The sequence below is a fragment of the Xyrauchen texanus genome, chromosome 25 (genome assembly GCF_025860055.1).
Source record: "Xyrauchen texanus isolate HMW12.3.18 chromosome 25, RBS_HiC_50CHRs, whole genome shotgun sequence".
NCBI lineage: Eukaryota > Metazoa > Chordata > Actinopteri > Cypriniformes > Catostomidae > Xyrauchen > Xyrauchen texanus.
The window spans coordinates 2,074,441-2,096,377 of NC_068300.1; the positions used below are offsets into that span (position 1 = coordinate 2,074,441).

The window sequence follows — 21,937 nt, forward strand, 5'->3', positions numbered from 1 at the left end:
AGTTTCATATCAACACCGGGAACACCGGGTTATAATAAGTAACAAGCTTATAACATGAACAAGAAGGCATAGAGTAACCCAAATGGGGACCAGCAAGGTAAACTCACCTGCCAATTTTAGCCACTCTTTTCATTACCTACTCATTTAAGAGTTATTATAAACATGAATAACCTTAGCTGAGTCCCCAGGAACATCGGGAACACCGGGCTATTAAAGTAACAAGCCTATAACTGCTGTCTTATCAATTCTAGTTTGACCAAACACTCAACACCACCACCACCCGGAGTGGAGTTTACCCCGGTGGATGAGAGGGTTGCCTCCCAACGCCTATGGGTTGTGGGGGGGAAAACTCTGACTGTTGTCTGTGCATATGCACCGAACAGCAGTTCAGAGTATTCGGCCTTCTTGGAGACCCTGAATGGAGTCCTGAATAGGGCCCCAGTAGGGGACTCCATAGTGATGCTGGGTGACTTCAACGCACACGTGGGAAATGACAGGGATACCTGGAAAGGCGTGATTGGGAGGAACGGCCTCCCTGATCTGAACTCAAGTGGATGTTTGTTATTAGACTTCTGTGCTAGTCATGGATTATCTATAACAAACACTATGTTCGAACATAAGGATGCTCATAAGTGTACATGGTACCAGAGCACCCTAGGCCGAAGGTCGATCATCGATTTTGTAATCGTGTCGTCGGATCTGAGGCCATATGTTTTGGACACTCGGGTAAAGAGAGGGGCAGAGCTGTCAACCGATCACCATCTGGTGGTGAGTTGGGTCAGGGGGTGGGGAAAGACTCTGGACAGACCTGGGAAGCCCAAGCGAGTAGTGCGGGTGAACTGGGAACGTTTGGAGGAGGTCCCTGTCCGCGAGATCTTCAACTCACACCTCCGGCGGAGCTTTTCATGCATCCCTGCGGAGGTTGGGGACATTGAACCGGAGTGGGCAATGTTCAAAGCTTCCATTGCCGAAGCCGCGGTGGAGAGCTGCGGCCTCAAGGTTTTAGGTGCCACAAGGGGTGGTAACCCTCGAACACCGTGGTGGACACTGGTGGTCAGGGAAGCCGTCCGACTGAAGAAAGAGGCCTTCCGGGATTTGTTGTCCTGGAGGTCTCCGGAGGCAGTTGCAAGGTACCGACAGGCCTGAAGGGTTGCGGCCTCGGCCGTGAGAGAGGCAAAGCAGTGGGTGTGGGAAAAGTTCGGAGAAGCCATGGAGAAGGACTTTCGGTCCGCACCAAAGTGCTTCTGGAAAACCGTCCGCCACCTTAGGAGGGGGAAACGGGGAACCATTCAAGCTGTATACAGCAAAGATGGGATGCTGTTGACCTCAACCGAGGAGGTTATTGGGCGGTGGAAGGAACACTTTGAAGAACTCCTAAATCCCAACATGCCCTCTATGGTAGAGGCAGAGCCAGAGGATGATGGGGGATCAGATTCTATTTCCCTGGGGGAGGTCACTGAGGTAGTCAAACAACTCCGCAGTGGCAAAGCCCCGGGGATTGATGAGATCCGACCAGAAATGCTGAAAGCTTTGGATGTGGAGGGGGTGTCATGGATGACACGCCTCTTCAACATTGCGTGGAAATCTGGGACAGTGCCTAAGGAGTGGCAGAGCGGGGTGGTGGTTCCCCTCTTCAAAAAGGGGGATCAGAGAGTGTGTGCCAACTACAGGGGTATCACACTTCTCAGCCTCCCTGGTAAAGTTTACTCCGCCGATTGTCGAACCTCGGATTGAAGAGGAACAATGCGGTTTTCGTCCTGGCCGTGGAATGACGGACCAGATCTTTACTCTTGCAAGGATCCTGGAGGGGGCCTGGGAGTATGCCCATCCGGTCTACATGTGTTTTGTGGATCTGGAGAAGGCGTATGACCGGGTCCCCCGGGAGAGACTGTGGGAGGTGCTGCTGGGAGTACGGGGTGGGGGGTCCCTTCTTAGGGCGATCCAATCCCTGTACGTCCAAAGCGAGAGCTGTGTCCGGGTCCTCGGCACGAAGTCGAGTTCATTCCATGTGGGGTTGGTCTCCGCCAAGGCTGCGCTTTGTCACCAATCCTGTTTGTGATATTCATGGACAGGATATCGAGGCGTAGTCGAGGTGGGGAAGGTGTGCGGTTCGGTGGGCTGGGGATCTCATCGCTGCTTTTTGCAGATGATGTTGTCTTCATGTCATCATTGGTCCGTGACCTTCAGCTCTCACTGGATCGCTTGGCAGTCGAGTGTGAAGCAGCTGGGATGAGGATTAGCACCTCTAAATCTGAGGCCATGGTTCTCAGCAGGAAACCGATGGAGTGCGTACTCCAGTTAGGGAATGAGGTTTTGCCCCAAGTGAAGGAGTTCAAGTACCTCGGGGTCTTGTTCACGAGTGAGGGGACAATGGAGCCGGAGAATTGGGGCAGCGGGGGCGGTATTGCACTCGCTCTATCGCACCGTTGTCACGAAAAGAGAGCTGAGCCGAAAGGCAAAGCTCTCAATCTACCGGTCAATTTTTGTTCCTACCCTCACCTATGGTCATGAAGGTTGGGTCATGACTGAAAGAACTAGGTCGCGAGTACAAGCGGCCGAAATGGGCTTCCTCAGAAGGGTGGCGGGCTTCTACCTTAGAGATAGGGTGAGGAGCTCAGTCATCCGTGAGGTGCTCGGAGTAGAGCCGCTGCTCCTTTGCGTTGAAAGGAGTCAGTTGAGGTGGTTTGGGCATCTGGTAAGGATGCCCCCTGGCCCCCTGTTTCAGGCACGTCCAGCTGGTAGGAGTCCTCGGGGAAGACCCAGGACTAGGTGGAGAGATTAAATCTCCACACTGGCCTGGGAACGCCTCGGGGTCCCCCAGTCAGAGTTGGTTAATGTGGCTCGGGATAGGGAAGTTTGGGGCCCCCTGCTGGAGCAGCTGCCCCTGCGACCCGACTTCGGATAAGTGGTTGAAGAAGGATGGATGGACGTGGCGAACTAGCTTAGCCGCTATCTGCCGGCACACCACATTAGATTAAAATACTTACCCTTGTAGTTGTGCAGACTCGATATGTAGAGTTTAAAGCCCTTGTCCCTCTTGCATGTCGGAGCAGGGGACCAGGCATCAACAATGCGATGAACATCGCTGACGCTTATTTTTGGAAGATCCTGGAGACATCGAGTTAAAACAGACATTTTGGGCGACGCGCAATTAACCGGAAACAGATATGAACTTCACAGTTCACAGTCTTTGTAATGTGTTTTAGCAATACATTTTTAACATTTATAATGCGTTTAGATTTTTTTTTATTGCTTTACAGGGATTTTAACACTTTCTTAAACATTTGTACAGGTCATAATTGCAAATGAATCCCTTATAAATAACTAAAAAATCGAGGTTGGAAAAAATTTAAAGACATAAACGAAATTTCTGTGCAACTGTGAAACCAGAGGATAATTTCGCTTTTTCATTGAGTTTATCCTTCACGTCAAAACAGGGATTTTGGACCCAAACAGGACCCAAGATTTTGGCCATGTTGCAGATGTCTTTCACTGTTCACTGATAGTCAGGCATTGGTGAAAAGTCTAACTTCATCAGTTTATTCTGCTAAATTGTTCATACCATGAATTAAATATCTATTTTAAAACCTAATCAGAATCATAAAGATATTTATTGCCAAGTTTTACAAAAGGAATTCTTTTTGGTTTATTGGTGCATGTCTCAAATGCGTATCAATCAAAGAAATGTAAACAATTTTCACCTAATTGCATAAAATAATTCTATATATTTTACATATATTACTGTATAATCGCTTCAGAGTTTCAAAGTAATTTAAATGTCAAGACTCTGTTATAAACCCTAATGGCTTTGGAGCAAAAAATAATAATAGCCAACATGGCTGGTCGATTTTGAGAATAGAAATCCTTGTATTTCAAAGCGTCTTGCCGCCAGCCGGCCGCGGTCCATTAGACGGAGGATACCGCCAGAGAAAATGAAGCAGTCGGCCCGCAAGCTTTTCGCCGGTGGCATCTTCAAGAAATGGGAGTGACAAATTCGGCGGCAAGCATTTCATCCCCGCCAGTGGGACGCACCTATAGACGACAGCTTAAGGTCGGCGGCAAAAAGAAGCTGTGCGGATATTTTTTGCTATCTGGGGTCGCGTCGGCAGAGTTTTTATTCCCTTTGTAGACCGTGATGATGTTAATTCCCTGCCACATACTTCTAGAGTCGGTGGTGTTGAACTGTCCTTCAATTTTGTGCCTGTACTGGCGTTTGGCTGCTCTGATAGAGTTACGGAGGTCATAACAGAGGGCATAACTGGCTTGTTTATGCTCCTCCGCGTTCCCGGAATTAAAAGCGGAAGTCCGCGCATTAAGTGCTACACGAACATTGCCGTTAACCCATGGTTTCTGGTTGGGGTAGATCTGTATTGTTTTGGTCGGAACAACATCCTCTACGCACTTCCTGATGAAACACGTTACGCTATCAGCGTAAACCTCAATGTCGTCATCAGAGGTGGACCGGAACATCTCCTGATCAAAACAGTCTTGTAGCATAGAGTCTGATTGGTCCAACCAGCACTGGATCGTTCTGAGGGTCAGTGCTTCCTTTTTCAGTTTCTGCCAGTAAGCGGCCAGAAGCAGAACAGAAGAGTGGTATGATTTGCCAAATGGTGGGCGGGTGAGGGATTTGTAGACATTCTGTAAAGGAGAATAGCAATGGTCCCCTTGTGTGTTGAAGTTGATGTGTTGGTGGTATTTTTGTGCGATTGTTTTAAAATTGGCTTTGTTAAAGTCCCCGGTAACAATGAATGCAACCTCAGGGTGCACGGTTTCCTGCTCACTTATACTCCCATACAGTTCCTTGAGTGCCCGGTCTGTGTCTGCTTGTGGGGGGATGCACACAGCAGTGATAATGACCGCTGTGAATTCCCTCGGTTGCCAGAATGGTTGAAACAGAAGCATGAGATATTTCAGATCAGGGGAGCAAAAAGACTTGATAAAATGTACGTTCCTCTGATCACACCATGATTTGTTGATCATAAAATATACACCACCACCTCTGCTTTTACCTGAGTGATCTTTCGCTCTGTCCGCTCTGTGCACGGAGAGCCATGCAGGTTCGATGACCGAGTCTGGAATCTCCGCAGACATCCAGGTTTCTGTAAGGCAGATAATGCAGCAATCCCTCATCTCTCGTTGGAAAGAGATCCGCACTCTCCACACTCTTGTTGTCCAGAGACTGAACATTTGCCAGTAGTATACTGGGTAGCGGGGGTCGATTTGTGCGACGACTTACTCTGATGAGTACGCCGGCTCTTTCCCCTGGACTCATAGGACCCACCGGCTCTTTCCCCTTTTCCTTCTGCTTTGTCTGGGCAGACCAGACAAAGGGCTCCGCTGGTGTGTTTGTAAAAAGTGGGTCGACATTGAGGAATTTGAAGTCCGGTTTTCGGTGTGTAATTGCAGAACCAATGTCCAAAAGCATTTGTCTGTCGTATACAATAAGGCAGACAACATCCAAGACAAAAAAAAAAACAAAAAACTGTAAACAAAACAAACAATAAACTGCGGTGTTGGGTCGGAGCTCGCAACGCAGCAGCCATACTCGGTGCCATCTTGAGTCCAGAGTGTTGAGATCCTTTGAAAATATGGATCAACATTTTGAGATTTCCAGGTCTCAATTCTTTAGGTATTTACAGCTGCGCCACCTGCTTTGTACTATTTTTGGGAGTAGCATACACCCCCCTAAAGCAGCAGATACTCCGGAAGTGGTGATTACTGCTTTTGGAAAAGGTCATGAGGCATCAATGTATGCCAATTCAGAGTCTGGGGGATGGAGCTTCAGCTTCGTTCAAGAGATTATGGGAGAGATTTAAACTTGGTATTGGAGGGCTAGAATTTAAAAAAAAAAAACATTAATTTTGCATCTAGAGATGCAAGCGTGCACCTTATGCAATTTAAGATTTTACATTGATTAAAGACACACCCACCTGCTGGCAATGCCAATCAGAAGATGGGGACACAACTCATGTTTGTTGGTGGTGTGTTAAGATCCAAGAATTCTGGTTGACTGTGTAAGTGAGGGTAAACTGGTTCTTAGGCAAATGTAGTTATTGCCATGGTGTGTCGGTAAGGACACGGAAGCAGAAATCCAGATTTAAATCTTTTTTTGTGTGTGTGTGTGTAAATGTATATAAGATTAACAAACTATAATACGCCTAATAGCATGGTAGATATTACACTTAATTCCAAATAACACTGTGTTTCCATATACATATATACTACCAGGCTTGCAAAGGCATATAAAGGCAATAACAGACATGTAAACATAAAACTGAGTATACATGTTCTACAAATATTAATTTAGACTTGCATTACAATAATCTTTGCACTCAACAGACAATTACAATTAAAGCACACAAATAAATATGTGGAAATTAAATCCAATTAGCCTGGTATTATTGTGAGTAGCATGGAATGATCTCCATTATATTTATGTCTCCTTGATAAGCGCCTATTTTTAGTTAAACACTTGTGAGTCCGCTAATCTCCTGCTATTCTGCCTAAACTTAGATTTACATATTTAACAATCAGCAAATGTATCATAAAGGGAATGGAAAGGATGGACAGGAAAAGCTATCTTTGACTCTCTGCCCGACTCTGACTAACTGAGAATAAACAAGTCCCTAATGTTCTGCATCATTGGGCCAGTGCTGCATTTTAATTGGCTGTCATTTTGTGTGATCAGTGCATGATCAGTAAGAGAGGCTACCCCAAAACTAAGCTCAGACCCACCTATTCCAAACACAGAGCCCTTGCACCTGATGCTGAATCCCCATTGGCTGATCTCTTGCGTGATCAGTGCATGGGCAAGACTTGGGTCACTCAGAGGGCAGAGCTGGGTTTCTCTTCTTCACTCTGTATTTTAGGCGATGAGGTGGTCATTTGTATAGGGGATAAATACAATGGGTCCTAGCCAGTGTAATGATCAGCAGACAGATCATTTTGAGGGGGATGGAATTTGGCTGGTGCACCCTCATTTCAGGAGTTGTGTACGGAGATGGGTAGGGTGGCAGCATTTGAAGAGAGAGTCAGATAGAAGGCTAGGCAACCTGGAGGTGTTAAGAAGTGGGGCAGCTATCTGACGTTTTTGTAAGGCTCTCAGGAGGGGCAGTGGAGAGGGATTTATAGTTTAAATGTGTGTGTATTATATATATATATATATATATATATATATATATATATATATATATATATATATATAGTTTTTGTGTGAGTTGGGATGATTGTTGGGGGTCAGGATGAGGTGGGGGATTGGGAGGGGGAAATAATGGGGGTTAAAAGTTGATTCTGTGCGTACATGTTTTTCTTTTCGGTTTCATTTGTTAGAATCAATAAAACGTTTTAATCTGAAAAAAGATGTCTATAAATACAAGCGTCACTTGATTGCATATCCTTTGAATACCTAAGTATTGATCCAAAACATGCTCCACGCATTATATTTATAATTATTTATAGGCTTCCAAAATACTTAATGCTGAGGATTTCAGCATTCAGCATCTGGAACACAACACTGCAAAATAACTCACACTCCCAATCATTGATACACTCAGGATTTGATCATTATTAAGGGACTAAACATTTCATCCACTGCTATTAAGGATGTAGCACTATCTGACCAATTCTGTATTTTCTTTGATATATTGATTTCTCCGGCAACTGAAGATAGATCTGCCTCTGATAAAAAGAGGCACATAAATGAGAATACTAGTGTGCAATTTATGAAAGTTATATCTATTACTCCAAGTATGCCCAAAAGATATTCAACTGTGTTGAATATAAAACTGTTAAAAGTTAAAAATGCTATTGATGGCATTGCTACTGTAAATGTCAGGAAGATTACTGGCAGATTACTTTCAATTTGGAACTAGGTACAGCTAGATGGACTTTCTTCTGAAACATTATAAACAACAACATAAACAACCCATACAATTTTGCAACTGTAGAGAGAATAACCCCCAACAGAGGTTCCCTGTGAAATGTTCTCTGACAGCAAACACAGTGAGTTTGCATGTTTTTTCATGAAGATCAATGATATTATGATGGCCAACATCTTCGTCCTCATACTGCACTGAGGCAGCACCCACCACAGCAACTGAATAAATTAGTCACTATGGGTGGGTTGCACCAATAAATATTAATCTTAAATGTATATTAAGTCAAGGTTTATCTGATAATTCTGTTTATGTTACTTTAAACATTGTTTAAAAATAATCAGGGTTACATTTTAACCATCGATTTGATCCTGATTTATATTTCACAATAACTCTGATTTCACTTTAATCCTGTTGCTTGAATACATTCTCTCATTTAAATCTGTTAGGGATTAACTTTAATCTAGCAGCTGAGGTGGTTTAAATCAAATTAACCTACAATTAAACATGAAAGACATGGTAAACAAACAGTGGATGTGCCATCAGCCCTTTATCATAGAATATGTTTATTATGGTACAAAATGTTGGGCCATTGAATACTTTCATCTTGGTGGTGGCACGATAACCTGCTTCCCCATCCTATACTTGTGGGGAAACAGGACAGAGATGGGCCTCTCGAGGAGAAGCGAGTGAAGAGTGTAATTTCGGCATTTAAGGTGAACGGTTGCAAGCAACAGATCGCTATTCCTCCGCTCCTCTCTTATACTCAATTCAGTCGACAGCCTGGGCTGTTAATTTGTGGCACTGATGAGAGGAGGCTGGTCAATACGAGACCCGTGTGGTCCATTTTTCTTAAAATATGATGCCATATTTTAAAACTTGTGACATTGTACACACTGCTGTGATGTTTTCCTAACCTCACTGATCTGCCCTGTGTTCAAATCTACAGCTACAGTGCATATAAAAAGTCTAAACACCCCTGTTAAAATGCCAGGTTTTTGTGATGTAAAAGAATGAGACAAAGATAAATCATGTCAGAACTTTTTCCACTTTTAATGTGACCTATAATGTGAATAATTCAATTGAAAAACAAACTGAAATCTTTGTGGGGGGAAAAAAAACCTTACAATAACCTGGTTGCATAAGTGTGCACACCCTCTTATAACTGAGGATGTGGCTGCATTCAGAATTAAACAATCACATTCAAACTCATGTTAAATAGAAGTCATTACACACCTGCCATCATTTAAAGTGACTATGATTAATCACAAATAAATTTCAGCTGTTCTAGAAAGTTTTTCCTGACATTTTCTTAGTTGCATCTCAGAGCAAAAGCCATGGTCCGCAGAGAGCTTCCAAAGCATCAGAGGGATCTCATTGTTGAAAGATATCAGTCAGGAGAAGGGTACAAAATAATTTCCAAAGCATTAGATATACCATGGAACACAGTGAAGACAGTCAACATCAAGTGGAGAAAATATGGCACAACAGAGACATTACCAAGATCTGGACATCCTTCCAAAATTGATGAAAAGACAAGAAGAAAACTGGCCAGGGAGGCTTCCAAGAGGCCTACAGCAACATTAAAGGAACTGCAGGAATTTCTGGCAAGTACTGGCTGTGTGCAACATGTGACAACAGTCTCCCGTATTCTTCATATGAATGGGCTATGGGGTAGGGTGGCGAGACGGAAGCCTTATCTTACAAAGAAAAACATCCAAGCCTGGCTGAAGTTAGCAAAAACAAACATCAAGTTTCCCAAAAGCACGTGGGAATATGTGTTATGGTCTGATGAAACCAAGGTTGAACTTTTTGGCCATAATTCCAAAAGGTATGTTTGGTGCAAAAACAACACTGCACATCACCCAAAGGACACCATACATTTACATTTATGCATTTGGCAGACGCTTTTATCAAAAGCGACTTACAGTGCACTTATTACAGGGACAATCCCCCTGGAGCAACCTGGAGTTAAGTGCCTTGCTCAAGGACACAATGGTGGTTGCTGTGGGGATCGAACCAGTGACCTTCTGATTACCAGTTATGTGCTTTAGCCCACTACGCCACCAAGCATGGTGGTGGCAGCATCATGTTTTTCTTCAGCTGGAACAGGGGCCTTAGTCAGGGTGGAGGGAATTATGAACAGTTCCAAATACCAGGCAATTTTGGCACAAAACCTTCAGGCGTCCGATAGAAAGCTGAAGTTCACCTTTCAGCACGATAACGACCCAAAGCACACATACAAATCCAAAAAAGCATGGCTTCACCAGAAGAAGATTAACATTTTCAAATTGCCCATCCAGAGTCCAGACTTGAATCCAATTGAACATCTGTGGGGTGATCTGAAGAGGGCTGTGCACAGGAGATGTCCTCGCAATCTGACAGATTTGGAGCGCTTTTGCAAAGAAGAGTGGGCAAATATTGCCACGTATAATAAAAATATTTAACTGAATCAGACATGAAATGAGCATTTTAGGATTTATTAGCTGGCAGCCCTGCTGTCATGGAAACGAATCAGTCTCTGTAGTTATGTCATGGAGTTTTGAAAACTGATTTTACATGTCCTCAATCAATAATGGCAACCTCATTGAAGAAATGTCATACTACGATGTGTATCGAAAGTTTACGTTTGGTGAACTCTGAACTGCGAATCAGACTCAAACAACAGACACAACTGACTCAGAGGTGTATTCATTCATCTGGTGAAACCAATAATTGCTCCGACACTCGAACACAGTGTGTCTACTTGGACATGTAAAAAACTTTCTTTGTACTTGCGGCCCTAAAAAATTTCCCACATGTTCATGCAGGGCAGTTTCTAGGGATGGGCAGTTTTATGAGTGAAACTCTTTCCAAAGTGTGAGCACTTGTAAGGTTTTTCTCCAGTATGAATTCTCTCATGTGTTTTCAGGTCTTGTGACTGAGTGAAACTCTTTCCACAGCATGAGCACTTGTAACGTTTTTCTCCAGTATGAATTCTCTGGTGTTTTTTCAGGTGATGTGACTGAGTGAAACTCTTTTCACAGTGTGAGCACTTGTAAGGTTTTTCTCCAGTATGAATTCTCTCATGTGCTTTTAGGTTTTCTGACTGAGTGAAACTCTTTCCACAGCGTGAGCACTTGTAAGGTTTTTCTCAGTATGAATTCTCTCATGTGTTTTCAGGTCTTGTGACTGAGTGAAACTCTTTCCACAGCGTGAGCACTTGTAAGGTTTTTCTCCAGTATGAATTCTCTCATGTGTTTTCAGGTCTTGTGACTGAGTGAAACTCTTTCCACAGTGTGAGCATTTGCAAGGTTTTTCTCCAGTATGAATTCTATCATGTGTTTTCAGATGTTGTGACTGAGTGAAACTCTTTTCACAGTGTGAGCACTTGTAAGGTTTTTCTCCAGTATGGATTTCCTCTTGTGTTTTCATGTTTTGTGACTGAGTGAAACTCTTTTCACAGTGTGAGCACTTGTAAGGTTTTTCTCCAGTATGAATTCTCTCATGTGTTTTCAGGTGTTGTGACCAAGTGAATCTCTTTTCACAGTGTGAGCACTTGTAAGGTTTTTCTCCAGTATGGATTTTCTCGTGTGTTTTCAGGTTTTGTGACTGAGTGAAACTCTTTTCACAGTGAGAGCACTTGTAAGGTTTTTCTCCAGTATGAATTCTCTCATGTGTTTTCAGTTGTTGTGACCAAGTGAATCTCTTTTCACAGTGTGAGCACTTGTAAGGTTTCTCTCCAGTATGAATTCTCTCATGTATTTTCAGGTTTTGTGACTGAGTGAAACTCTTTTCACAGTGTGAGCACTTGTAAGGTTTTTCTCCAGTATGAATTCTCTCATGTGTTTTCAGGTTTTGTGACTGAGTGAAACTCTTTTCACAGTGTGAGCACTTGTAAGGTTTTTCTCCAGTATGAATTCTCTCATGTATTTTCAGGTTTTGTGACTGAGTGAAACTCTTTTCACAGTGTGAGCACTTGTAAGGTTTTTCTCCAGTATGAATTCTCTAATGTGTTTTCAGTTGTTGTGACTGAGTGAAACTCTTTTCACAGTGTGAGCACTTGTAAGGTTTTTCTCCAGTATGAATTCTCTCATGTTCTTTCAGGTCTTGTGACCAAGTGAATCTCTTTTCACAGTGTGAGCACTTGTAAGGTTTTTCTCCAGTATGCATTCTCTCATGTGATTTCAGGTATTGTGACCAAGTGAATGTCTTTTCACAGTGTGAGCACTTGTAAGGTTTTTCTCCAGTATGAATTCTCTCATGTTTTTTCAGGTCTTGTGACCAAGTGAATGTCTTTTCACAGTGTGAGCACTTGTAAGGTTTTTCTCCAGTATGAATTCTCTCATGTTCTTTCAGGTCTTGTGACCAAGTGAATCTCTTTTCACAGTGTGAGCACTTGTAAGGTTTTTCTCCAGTATGCATTCTCTCATGTGATTTCAGGTCTTGTGACCAAGTGAATGTCTTTTCACAGTGTGAGCATTTGTAAGGGTTTTCTCCAGTATGAATTCTCTCGTGTGTTTTCAGTTGTTGTGACTGAGTGAAACTCTTTTCACAGTGTGAGCACTTGTAAGGTTTTTCTCCAGTATGAATTCTCTCATGTGTTTTCAGTTGTTGTGACTGAGTGAAACTCTTTTCACAGTGTGAGCACTTGTAAGGTTTTTCTCCAGTATGAATTCTCTCATGTTTTTTCAGGTCTTGTGACCAAGTGAATCTCTTTTCACAGTGTGAGCACTTGTAAGGTTTTTCTCCAGTATGAATTCTCTCATGTGTTTTCAGTTGTTGTGACCAATTGAATCTCTTTTCACAGTGTGAGCATTTGTAAGGGTTTTCTCCAGTATGAATTCTCTCATGTGTTTTCAGTTGTTGTGACCAAGTGAATCTCTTTTCACAGTGTGAGCACTTGTAAGGTTTTTCTCCAGTATGGATTTTCTCGTGTGTTTTCAGGTTTTGTGACTGAGTGAAACTCTTTTCACAGTGAGAGCACTTGTAAGGTTTTTCTCCAGTATGAATTCTCTCATGTGTTTTCAGGTTTTGTGAAAGACTGAAACTCTTTTCACAGAGTGAGCACTTGTAAGGTTTTTCTCCAGTATGAATTCTCTCATGCGTTTTCAGTTGTTGTGACTGAGTGAAACTCTTTTCACAGTGTGAGCATTTGTAAGGGTTTTCTCCAGTATGAATTCTCTCATGTGTTTTCAGTTGTTGTGACCAAGTGAATCTCTTTTCACAGTGTGAGCACTTGTAAGGTTTTTCTCCAGTATGAATTCTCTCATGTTTTTTCAGGTCTTGTGACCAAGTGAATCTCTTTTCACAGTGTGAGCACTTGTAAGGTTTTTCTCCAGTATGCATTCTCTCATGTGTTTTCAGTTGTTGTGACTGAGTGAAACTCTTTTCACAGTGTGAGCACTTGTAAGGGTTTTCTCCAGTATGAATTCTCTCATGTGTTTTCAGTTGTTGTGACCAAGTGAATCTCTTTTCACAGTGTGAGCATTTGTAAGGTTTTTGTCCAGTATGAATTCTCTCATGTGTTTTCAGTTGTTGTGACCAAGTGAATCTCTTTTCACAGTGTGAGCACTTGTAAGGTTTTTCTCCAGTATGGATTTTCTCGTGTGTTTTCAGGTTTTGTGACTGAGTGAAACTCTTTTCACAGTGAGAGCACTTGTAAGGTTTTTCTCCAGTATGAATTCTCTCATGTGTTTTCAGGTTTTGTGAAAGACTGAAACTCTTTTCACAGTGTGAGCACTTGTAAGGTTTTTCTCCAGTATGAATTCTCTCATGTGTTTTCAGTTGTTGTGACTGAGTGAAACTCTTTTCACAGTGTGAGCATTTGTAAGGGTTTTCTCCAGTATGAATTCTCTCATGTGTTTTCAGTTGTTGTGACCAAGTGAATCTCTTTTCACAGTGTGAGCATTTGTAAGGTTTTTGTCCAGTATGAATTCTCTCATGTGATTTCAGTTGTTGTAACTGAGTGAAACTCTTTTCACAGTGTGAGCACTTGTAAGGTTTTTCTCCAGTATGAATTTTCTCATGAGTTTTCAGGTTTTGTGAAAGACTGAAACTCTATTCACAGTGTGAGCACTTGTAAGGTTTTTCTCCAGTATGAATTCTCTCATGTGTTTTCAGTTGTTGTGACCAAGTGAATCTCTTTTCACAGTGTGAGCACTTGTAAGGTTTTTCTCCAGTATGGATTTTCTCATGTGTTTTCAGGTTTTGTGACTGAGTGAAACTCTTTTCACAGTGAGAGCACTTGTAAGGTTTTTCTCCAGTATGAATTCTCTCATGTGTTTTCAGGTTTTGTGAAAGACTGAAACTCTTTTCACAGTGTGAGCACTTGTAAGGTTTTTCTCCAGTATGAATTCTCTCATGTGTTTTCAGTTGTTGTGACTGAGTGAAACTCTTTTCACAGTGTGAGCATTTGTAAGGGTTTTCTCCAGTATGAATTCTCTCATGTGTTTTCAGTTGTTTTGACTGAGTGAAACTCTTTTCACAGTGTGAGCACTTGTAAGGTTTTTCTCCAGTATGAATTCTCTCATGTTTTTTCAGGTCTTGTGACCAAGTGAATCTCTTTTCACAGTGTGAGCACTTGTAAGGTTTTTCTCCAGTATGCATTCTCTCATGAGTTTTCAGTTGTTGTGACTGAGTGAAACTCTTTTCACAGTGTGAGCACTTGTAAGGTTTTTCTCCAGTATGAATTCTCTCATGTGTTTTCAGGTTTTGTGACTGAGTGAAACTCTTTTCACAGTGTGAGCATTTGTAAGGGTTTTCTCCAGTATGAATTCTCTCATGTGCTTTCAGTTGTTGTGACCAAGTGAATTTCTTTTCACAGTGTGAGCACATGTAAGGTTTTTCTCCAGTATGAATACTCTCATGTGTTTTCAGTTGTTGTGACTGAGTGAATCTCTTTTCACAGTGTGAGCACTTGAAAGGTTTTTCTCCAGTATGCATTCTTTCATGTGTTTTCAGTTGTTGTGACTGAGTGAAACTCTTTTCACAGTGTGAGCATTTGTAAAGGTTTTCTCCAGTATGAATTCTCTCATGTGTTTTCAGTTGTTGTGACCAATTGAATCTCTTTTCACAGTGTGAGCATTTGTATGGGTTTTCTCCAGTATGAATTCTCTCATGTGTTTTCAGTTGTTGTGACCAAGTGAATCTCTTTTCACAGTGTGAGCATTTGTACGTTTTTTCTCCAGTATGAATTCTCTCATGTGATTTCAGGTGATCTGACCGAGTGAAACTCTTTCCACAGCGTGAGCACTTGTAAGGTTTTTCTCCAGTATGAATTCTCTCGTGTGTTTTCAGTTCTTGTGACCAAGTGAATCTCTTTTCACAGTGTGAGCACTTGTAAGGTTTTTCTCCAGTATGCATTCTCTCATGTGTTTTCAGTTGTTGTGACCAAGTGAAACTCTTTTCACAGTGTGAGCACTTGTAAGGTTTTTCTCCAGTATGCATTCTCTCATGTATTATCAGGTTTTGTGACTGAGTAAAACTCGTTTCACAGTGTGAGCACTTGTAAGGTTTTTCTCCAGTATGAATTCTCTCATGTGTTTTCAGGTGTTCTGACTGGGTGAAACTCTTTTCACAGCGTGAGCACTTGTAAGGTTTTTCTCCAGTATGAATTTTCTCATGAGTTTTCAGGTTTTGTGACCGAGTGAAACTTTTTCCACAGTGTGAGCACTTGTAAGGTTTTTCTCCAGTATGGATTTTCTCGTGTGTTTTCAGGCTTTGTGACCGAGTGAAACTTTTTCCACAGCGTGAGCACTTGTAAGGTTTTTCTCCAGTATGAACGTTCATGTGTTTATTAAACTGGCTTTTATTTGTGAAAATCTTTCCACACTGTGAGCAGTTGAAAGTATTTTTGGCTGCACTTCTTTTATGCTTTTCTGGTGTTAAATTCTTCTTAGTCTTTGAGCAAATCAAAGATTTTTCTCCAGTTATAAAATCATGATGTTTCTGACACTGAAGTTTGTTCTCCATGTTATTCAGTTCTTGACATTTCTCCTTCACTTCCATCAGCTCTACAATAAACACAGTAAATAGACGAAAATCAATTCAAGAGGTAGAAACTTAAAATAAATCATATTGAACCTTAATTCAATATCAGAAAACAACAAACATCCAGTATTAATTTGTGTTTGCTGTGCAAGCTTTATTTATTTATACTGTTTATTCCACCAACTAACTGCATTTAACAATGGATAGTCATCAGGGTTTTATATTAACACCTGCCCACCCTAAAATCAGCAGTAGCCTAGTGGGTATTTCTTTCCCTCTTACTAGCCACTTTGGCAGGTGATGTTTTCAGGGTTTTCCTGCATTGAATATTCTGTGAAAGTTGGGCCACTGCAAAAGCAAAACAATTATTCTATCCATCTCACGTTCATTGCTCATAAGCACTAAATATGTTGCTCATATTAGATATGCACATCTGCGAGGGTTAAATGAATTATGATTCCCCTTCTGTCGCTCTCTCCACGTTGTGTCAGAGAAGCGACACTAGGGGTCTCTCTTGAGCGCCGATATTCACCTCTGGACTATGAAAAAAGGCCAATGAGAGTTGGCAACCAGTATTTGCATGTCCCGCCCCCGGACATACGGGTATTTAAGCGGCGCAAATACGGGAGTTCATTCAGAAAATTTCTTCGGAGCCGATGGTCGTGCATGCAGTCTGCTGCGAGTTACACACCAAGTTCCTGTTTAATCCTCTGACGCTCTGCATGCTGCTGGATCTGACGGCGCATAACAGCGGCTTTCTCCTTCGTGCACGGCTGTGCATTCTTGCCCCTGGGCGCGTCGACAGTGCAGACAACTCAAAAGAGTTGCTCTAAAGAGCAAAATGGCGCGTCTTTTTAAAGACAATATTTCTGCCCCTGTGTAGTTTTTGGATGTGGTTGATTTCTCCCCACCTCTGACGGTCATAAAAACTGCCTTGCATTCCTGGGTTGCGATCACACGCAGGCAGCGTTTTTATGAATGGTCTATGTTTTCAGTGTGAGAACAGCATTGCGGTCGTAGGCTTTCTCTTGTAGTGAGAGAAAGCCGCTTCAGCCGCCCCCCCGTGCCTCGCCTCCTTCCCACGGGATTGAGGCAGGCGCCGCGGGCGATGGAGAACGATCTGGGGAGAATAACGGGACGCTTTCGCCGGGTAAATCCCCTCGAAAACCTCCCACCTCCCCGGCACGCTTGCCTGCTTCCCCCGAGCTCGGGATTAGTGCGGTCCGCTTAACGGCCTACCGTCCGGTCCCTCGAGCTCCCCTGCATTGGATGATGACATCGCTGCATCGGAGAGCGTAACAGCGGCGCCGGATGTGGATAACTCTCCTGGGCCGCCACCTTCGGGTCTCTGCCCAGTCTGAGCCTGACGCAAGAAGGTCCGCTATGCTTCCCCGGGCTTAATTGGTTCTGCGGGCATGTGCGCCGCTCACAGCCGCGCCCCCCCCGGATTCCTTCCTGGACGTGCATGACGAGCCGAGCAAGCCCAGCTTCCTCGCTCCTCCGCTCTCGCTACCCTCGGTGGTAGAACAGTCCCAGACCGCTCCCTCTGCACGCTATGGCCCCCTCCTGCAAGTCCACCAGGCCAGGGCACTTCAAAATCTGCACTTGGGTGGTCCTGTTCTTGACGTGCTGCAGGAACTGCACTCAAACAGGCGATGACCACTCCGTGGTCCAGAAATGCAACGATGGACAGGCAGTACGGGAGGCAGACAAAGCACGCTTTCTCAAACGCCCCCGTCTCCCAGCTCCGTCCATTCGGCGACACCACTTGACGACTTCACCCAGCAGTCCTCAGTGGTGAAGAAACAGACAAAGGCTATTTTCAAGCAAAAAAAGCATCCTGCCCTGCCGCAAACCTGCCGCCAGGGGCCATGCCCTGTCTGCTCGCCGAGGGCGTCCTCCTGCGGCTTTCAAGAAAGAAAGAAAGTGGTGCTCCGCCTCAACTAACAAGTGAGTGGGCCCAGCTCTCAGCCCCAGCGTTGAGCTCCCCGCAGAAGTTGGACGCCCATCGTCTCACGGACCCCCTTGAGGACCCAGAAGGCTCCCAGGCGCTCCTGAGATGACAGACCCAGAGACCGAGACGTTAGCTCCAGAGCTAGTAAGACCATTCTGTTCCCCGCTGGGGAATTAATTTTTTGTTAAATTCTTTACACTCTATAGAGCTATTTCCTTGTTGTCTCTGGGGTCACCTGGCCCACAAATGCCGTTCTCACGGCACTCTGCTTTCAGGCCTCAACAGTCCCGGCTCCATGGACGCGGTGTCCCCGCCTTCAGCCCCATGACTGTTCCCCGGCCGGCCGGTTCAGACGAGTCCAGAGGACGCCAGCATCACACCTCCTCCTCAGTCACGAACCCGCCCCCTGCCGGATGCGCGTTACCTGTTCCGCACCGCTGCGAAGCCCCGCCGGGTATGTCCAAAAAACACGTCCCCTTGGTGCCCCTAGCACGGAGTTTAGAGGTGTGGCTTTCACTGCCCAACCCGTCACGCTGGCTGCACCGGACCATTCGACTCGGTTACGCAATTCAGTTTGCCAGGTCTCCGCCCCCCTTCGTGGGCGTACATTTTTCCGCAGTACACAGCCAACATGCCCAATCCCTGCACGAAGAAATCGCCTCCCTTCTATTAAAGGACGCGATAGAGCCTGTCCCTCCAACCGAAACGAAGAAGGGTTTCTACAGCCCTTCGTTGTACCCAAGAAAGGCGGCGGCTTACGACCGATCTTGGACCTGTGAGTTTTCAACCGGACCTTGTCCAAACTCCCGTTCAAAACGCTCACCCAGAAACAAATTCTATCTGGCGTCCGGCATCTAGATTGGTTCGCAGCGGTAGACCTGAAGGACCCGTACTTCCACGTCTCAATTCGCCCTCGACATTGACCCTTCCTATGGTTCGCGTTCGACGGCCAGGCGTATCAGTAAAAAGTCCTCCCCTTCGGACTGTCTCTGTCCCCTCGCATCTTAACGAAAGTCGCACAGGCAGCTCTTGCCCCGCTCCGAGAAGCCGGCATACGCATACTCAATTACCTCTACGACTGGCTCATACTGGCCCACTCCCGGGAGTACTGGCAAGCACTGCCCCGGGAGGAGGCAGACCCAGCCCTTTCACTGCTGTGTCCAGTACGTGTATTTTGCGTATTTATCTGGACCGCACACAGAGCACCAGACGCTCTGAGCAGCTCTTCGTCTGCTTTGGGGGACAGCAGAAAGGGAATGCTGTCTCCAAGCAGAGACTCGCCCACTGGGTTGTCGACGCCATTTCCCTGGCTTATCACACCCAGGCCGTGACCCCCCTTGCGGGTCCGAGCTCACTCCACCAGGAGTGTTGCGTCCTCATGGGCACTGGCTAGGGGCACTGCCCTAGCAGACATTTGTAGAGCAGCGGGCTGGGCAACACCTAACACTTTTGCGAGATTCTACAATCTCCGAGTTGTGTCAGTATCGTCCCGTGTTTTCTCAGGTACCGAGCCCGTAGAACTCGGGAGCACGCCCACGATCTGACCGGGTGAATCGCTTGCACCTAGCGCCCTTCCCCCTAACCAGGGGAAACAGTGCGCCTTCATTCCCAGGAGATCTCCGGTTTGGGACACTGGTCGATTCCTCCCTAGCCCTCATGGGTCGCAGTTCAGCGGAGGAACTCGGCGACCCAAGCCACCCTGTACTGGTATAGGTGCTCCACAGGTAAGGCCTCCTTCGGACTCGCCCTGTGTGTAACACCACGGTTCTGTCCCCTCTGGTGAGCTGACTCCCGTGTTTCCCTTAGGCAGTCACGGCTGCCTCGGTTGCCGTGCTGTATGTTTCCCCCCTCTATAGGCTGGATCCACCACCGCACCAACTTTTCCACATAGGCCCTAAGTCAGGCCTCTGATGGTTTTGCCACTTAAACTTGCCTCCCCTCTCGGGTAGGCGTGGCCTCCGCAGGGTCTTCTCCGCCCTGAATAAGGGCTAACACCCCCTTCCCTCAATGCGTGTAAGGGCCCCGGGCTTAGTTGCTCTATGCGAGAAACATGGAGATAAAAGAGGCCCGGCCAGGCTTGGCCCGTTCCCAGGTTGGCGGCCAGCACCTTGTTCCCCCCCAGGGTAACGATAAGGAATCCTGATGGCTTAAATGGGGCATTGGGGAAGGGTACATGCAGCCTGATACAGTTGGTTGTCCTGCACGTAAGAATACCTACACGGCTCAGCGCATGGCACTTTTATAAGTGGACCACTAATGTCGCTTCTCTGACACAACGTGGAGAGAGCGACAGAAAGGGAACGTCTAGGTTACGTATGTAACCTCCGTTCCCCGATGGAGGGAACGAGACGTTGTGTCTCCCCTGCCACGTCGCTGAGCCGAGCCACTGTTGTGGCCAGACCATTTCCGGCTCCTCAGAAAAATCCTGAATGAACTCCCGTATTTGCTCCTCTTAAATACCCGTATGTCCGGGGGCGGGACATGCAAATACTGGTTGCCAACTCTCATTGGCCTTTTTTCATAGTCCAGAGGTGAATATCGGCGCTCAAGAGAGACCCCTAGTGTCGCTTCTCTGACACAACGTCTCGTTCCCTCCATCGGGGAACGGAGGTTACATACGTAACCTAGACGTTTCGCGTCAGGAATGCAAACTACTCACTTTTTCCCTAAAGTCTCTTTTTTTTAAAGCTAAATCTAAAATGGTTACTTACTTGCCGTTATTGGTTCTCTGAGCTGCCAATCTTTATTACCCTGATGACATCATCTCCACTCTCCACCAATGGATGGCGCTTCCTACCCTTTAAAAGCCGGCTGAATTCATGTGTTTGTAGCTTATTCATTCGATGACCAATTTGCATGTTTGCTCCTGGTTGTGTATATTGTCACTGACTCATTGTGACTCTGCTTGTTCATTTTTGTGTACTAACAAAGTCACTCGTTACCCCATTCTCAGTTTATGTGACTTTTGTTGGTGTTATTCTTATAACTCGCTGCTCTTCTAACCAGAGTTGAAATGTGGACAGGTAAGATGTCACGTGACATACACTATGCATCATGTAGTCTCTTATTTGTATTAGACACCCTAGGTTAGGAGTGAGTGCCAACCCCTGTACTTATTATGTTTTTGAGATCAGGTAGAACAGTTTAGATATTGGAGTTTCAAATGCTGAAGACCTGTTTTATTTCTTTATTGTGTTTTTTTTGGTCTGACAACTTAATGAGATTGGAGGGTTAAAGAAGTGAGCTAGAATTGTTTTGTTTTGAATCTTTTCTTTGGCTTCACTCATGTCCCTCTTCCCTCTGGTTTTGTTATTAGTATTATATGTATATACTCTTTACTCATTTATCATTGACTTTTCATTACGGTGATATATCCAAGAATAAATTACTTTTACACCATTTACTTACCTGGTTGTTCTGTAATTTCCTCGTTGGGGGCTCGTCCGGGATATTCAAATAAATATATAAATATCTATTTTAAGACACATGTCCTGGAAGGATTTTTTTGTGTGTGGTAAATTTCAATTTCGTTGGCCTAGGGTTGTGTTAAAAGCATGTCTATGTGAGGCAGTGTTATAGTGTGGATTGTGGTTAACAGTGAAGGCTCTGTTTAATTTACAAAGCTTTATTAGTAGTCCCTCCGAAGAACAGATCAATCTGTGTAGGAAGCAGGATCTGATGTTAATAGCAGAACACTATCACATTCAGGTTGGGAGGCAAGCTCTTAAGAAAGACATCAAGAGCATAATTCTGCAGAGGTTAGTAGAGCTAAACGTTCTCTCTTTATCTGGAGCTAGTGGGGAGTAGACTGGCGGAGATGTAGAGCTACCTGGTATGGAACATGGAACATTCCAGTTTTGGGGATGATGTGGACAAACGGAAGGATAGAGCAGGTGCCGAGGCTGATGCCAAAGCCAGCTTACCGCCCTTTAAACAATTGTCTCCAGGGTCACGAGAGAGGGGGGCGCGACAAAGTCCATCTTGCTCTTTAACAGTATGAGGCACAGGAAAAAACATGGACATGCCAGGCTGAATTAGAGCTGCGTTGAGAGAAACGCAGAGTCGAGATCTAAGCTGATAAGCAGGTGAAGCTGCGACCACTTGAGTTAGAGGCAGAGAAGGTTGTTGCTGGCTC

General features: G+C 44.7%; 1 protein-coding gene and 1 pseudogene across 1 annotated transcript in view; one reads left to right on the forward strand and one right to left on the reverse strand.

The window, feature by feature from the left end:
- Positions 1-21,937, forward strand: part of LOC127618539 (zinc finger protein 721-like) — a 176,836-nt pseudogene that overhangs the window by 47,163 nt on the left and 107,736 nt on the right.
- Positions 1-21,937, reverse strand: part of LOC127618631 (uncharacterized) — a 342,725-nt gene that overhangs the window by 17,064 nt on the left and 303,724 nt on the right. The window contains 2 exon segments of the mRNA XM_052091204.1: positions 10,716-11,012; positions 11,015-15,689. Coding sequence (XP_051947164.1) covers positions 10,716-11,012; positions 11,015-15,689 — 4,972 coding nt within the window.